The sequence below is a fragment of the Charadrius vociferus genome, unplaced genomic scaffold, assembly GCF_000708025.1.
Source record: "Charadrius vociferus isolate BGI_N301 unplaced genomic scaffold, ASM70802v2 scaffold2185, whole genome shotgun sequence".
NCBI lineage: Eukaryota > Metazoa > Chordata > Aves > Charadriiformes > Charadriidae > Charadrius > Charadrius vociferus.
The window spans coordinates 35,545-37,494 of record NW_009648634.1 but is presented as its reverse complement, the minus strand read 5'-3'; the positions used below and the strand labels follow the sequence as shown (position 1 = coordinate 37,494).

The following is a 1,950-nucleotide window of genomic DNA, read 5'->3' as shown; positions in this document are numbered from 1 at the left end:
GCAGCCCCTTCAGCCCCCCAGCCCCGCGCCTTCCCGTCCCACACGCTGCCGCTCCCCACCGTGCTGACACCCCCAGCTCAAAACGCATCTGCCAGGACACGCAGATGGGCTGCAACGGCCGAGGGACCCGTCTGAGCATTAGGGGTTTCGGGAACAGAGTCATGTACGGCCAATGCTCCGTTTCCCACAGCCACACAAATCCCAACCGGGCTTTAACACATCAAAATCCCGCAGCTCTGCCCGGGAGCCACATCCAGCTGTTTTCCAGCCTTCGAGCCCCGGCATCGCTGCCCTCCCGCCAGCACCAGGAACCGGGGCGGGAACCGGGGGCCCATCCCCTTCACGAGTGACCCCCTCTGCTCGCGACCGCGACATCCCGAGCGGTAGCAGCTTTACGAGTCCCACGGCATGTTGCTGGCAGGTTGTGTTACCTGGCAACCTGCAGTGGGGAGAGGAGGGAAACGCTCAACCAGCGGCACCTGCAACGCTCCAAACTGGGGTGTGGGTCCCCCCAAATGCCCCCAGAGCAGCAGCATGGCCACTGCTTGCCCAGCTTCTGGCATGGGGCCCTGCAGACGCCTCTGCCGCTCGCTCCTGCCCCACCATGGCCACAGGCCTCATGGTTTCAGGGCTTTCTGCCCTCCACTCCATGGTCTCGGGTTCCTGCATCTTCTTGCCAAGGCTCTCAGGCAGCTGCAGGACATCTCCCCGTTGACCATGTGGCAGCTGCCCCAGTTATTGATGTCCCGTTGGGGACTTCCATGAGGCTGGAGGTCCTGATGTCTCCAAACCACTCCTTCCTAAGCAGAAGAGAAGCTGCAAGGCTGGGAGGTGCTCGGGACGAGTGGAGCTTCACTTGCAAACCTCCTCTGGAGCTGGGGAGAGAGCCCCAGGCAGGAACTGGGGCACTGTTCCCTCCCTGGTCCAAAGCTGAGCCGGGCTCATCGTACCCTGCACAGACTTGCATAGTAGCTCTATGCTTGGCCATCGCATCCCATGGGGACCGGGTCCTTGGTGCCCCAGGCATGCCATGTGAGCAGCCCGTGGGCTGCCTTGCACCCTGGGGCTGTGGGTCCCTGCAGCCCCTGTGCTCATCGTCCCCCTCCGAGCGCTACCACCCTCCTCAGCCCGCCGGGCAGGCTGTGCTGGGGGTGGGAGACAGCAGCTTCAGCACATGCAGCCTGCGGGGAGGGAAGGACGCGAGCCAGCCTGTCCCTGGGGCAGCCAGAGCAGAGCCGGGGGTGGACTGGCCCCCAGGGAGCACGGACGGGCAGCGGTGGTGGAGGAGGCTGAGCTCCGCTGTGGGAGATGCTCTTTGAGGTGGAGGTGCCCTTTGCTCCTGCCAAAGCCGCTGCTCTCTGCCGGCTCGCCAGGCGAGCTCTGTGCGGTGGGGATGGTGGGCAGCGATCGCGGGCAGCCCTGGGCGCTCTACCCCTGCGCCGTGCCCTCAGCCAGCTACAAACCAGGACCCTGGTTGTGCTTCTGAGGCAGGCGGATGCTGTGGCTTGCAGAGGCGAGGGAGCCATTCGGCATGGATGGGCTGACCGGGGAGAAGTGGGCTCAGAGAAGGGTGTGCAGAAGGGAGAAGTCAGACAGAAGTCCTTTTCCTGCATCGCTGCGACAGGGAAGAGGCAAACCTGGGGGCAAGTGAGTCTCTTGGCCACGGCTGGGGTGCAGAAGGGCGGACAGGCACCGCCGGCTCCTTCCCTTGACCCACAGGCTCCATCGGACACCCACTTTCCCCCCAACTCTTCCATGGCACGCTTGCCAATTCTCCTCACCCCTTCCCTTCCCTTCCCACCCTGCCTGCGCCCAGAGCGCACCGCTGCATGGCCGGGGCACACGGCTGTCCTGCCTGCGCTCTGCGTGCCATGTCCTGCCCTGCCTACACTCTGGGTGCCATCCCCTGCCCTGTCTACGCTCCGGGTGCCATCTCCTGCCCTGCCTACG

The 1,950-nt window shown here is 65.0% G+C and overlaps 1 protein-coding gene across 1 annotated transcript in view; it reads right to left on the bottom strand.

Moving 5' to 3' along the window:
• FIBCD1 (fibrinogen C domain containing 1) overlaps nucleotides 1–651 on the bottom strand; it is a 12,810-nt gene extending 12,159 nt beyond the window's left edge. Inside the window, exon 1 of the mRNA XM_009886226.1 lies at nucleotides 604–651. Coding sequence (XP_009884528.1) covers nucleotides 604–651 — 48 coding nt within the window. The remainder of the gene's footprint in view (nucleotides 1–603) is intronic.
• Nucleotides 652–1,950: the final 1,299 nt, after the last annotated feature.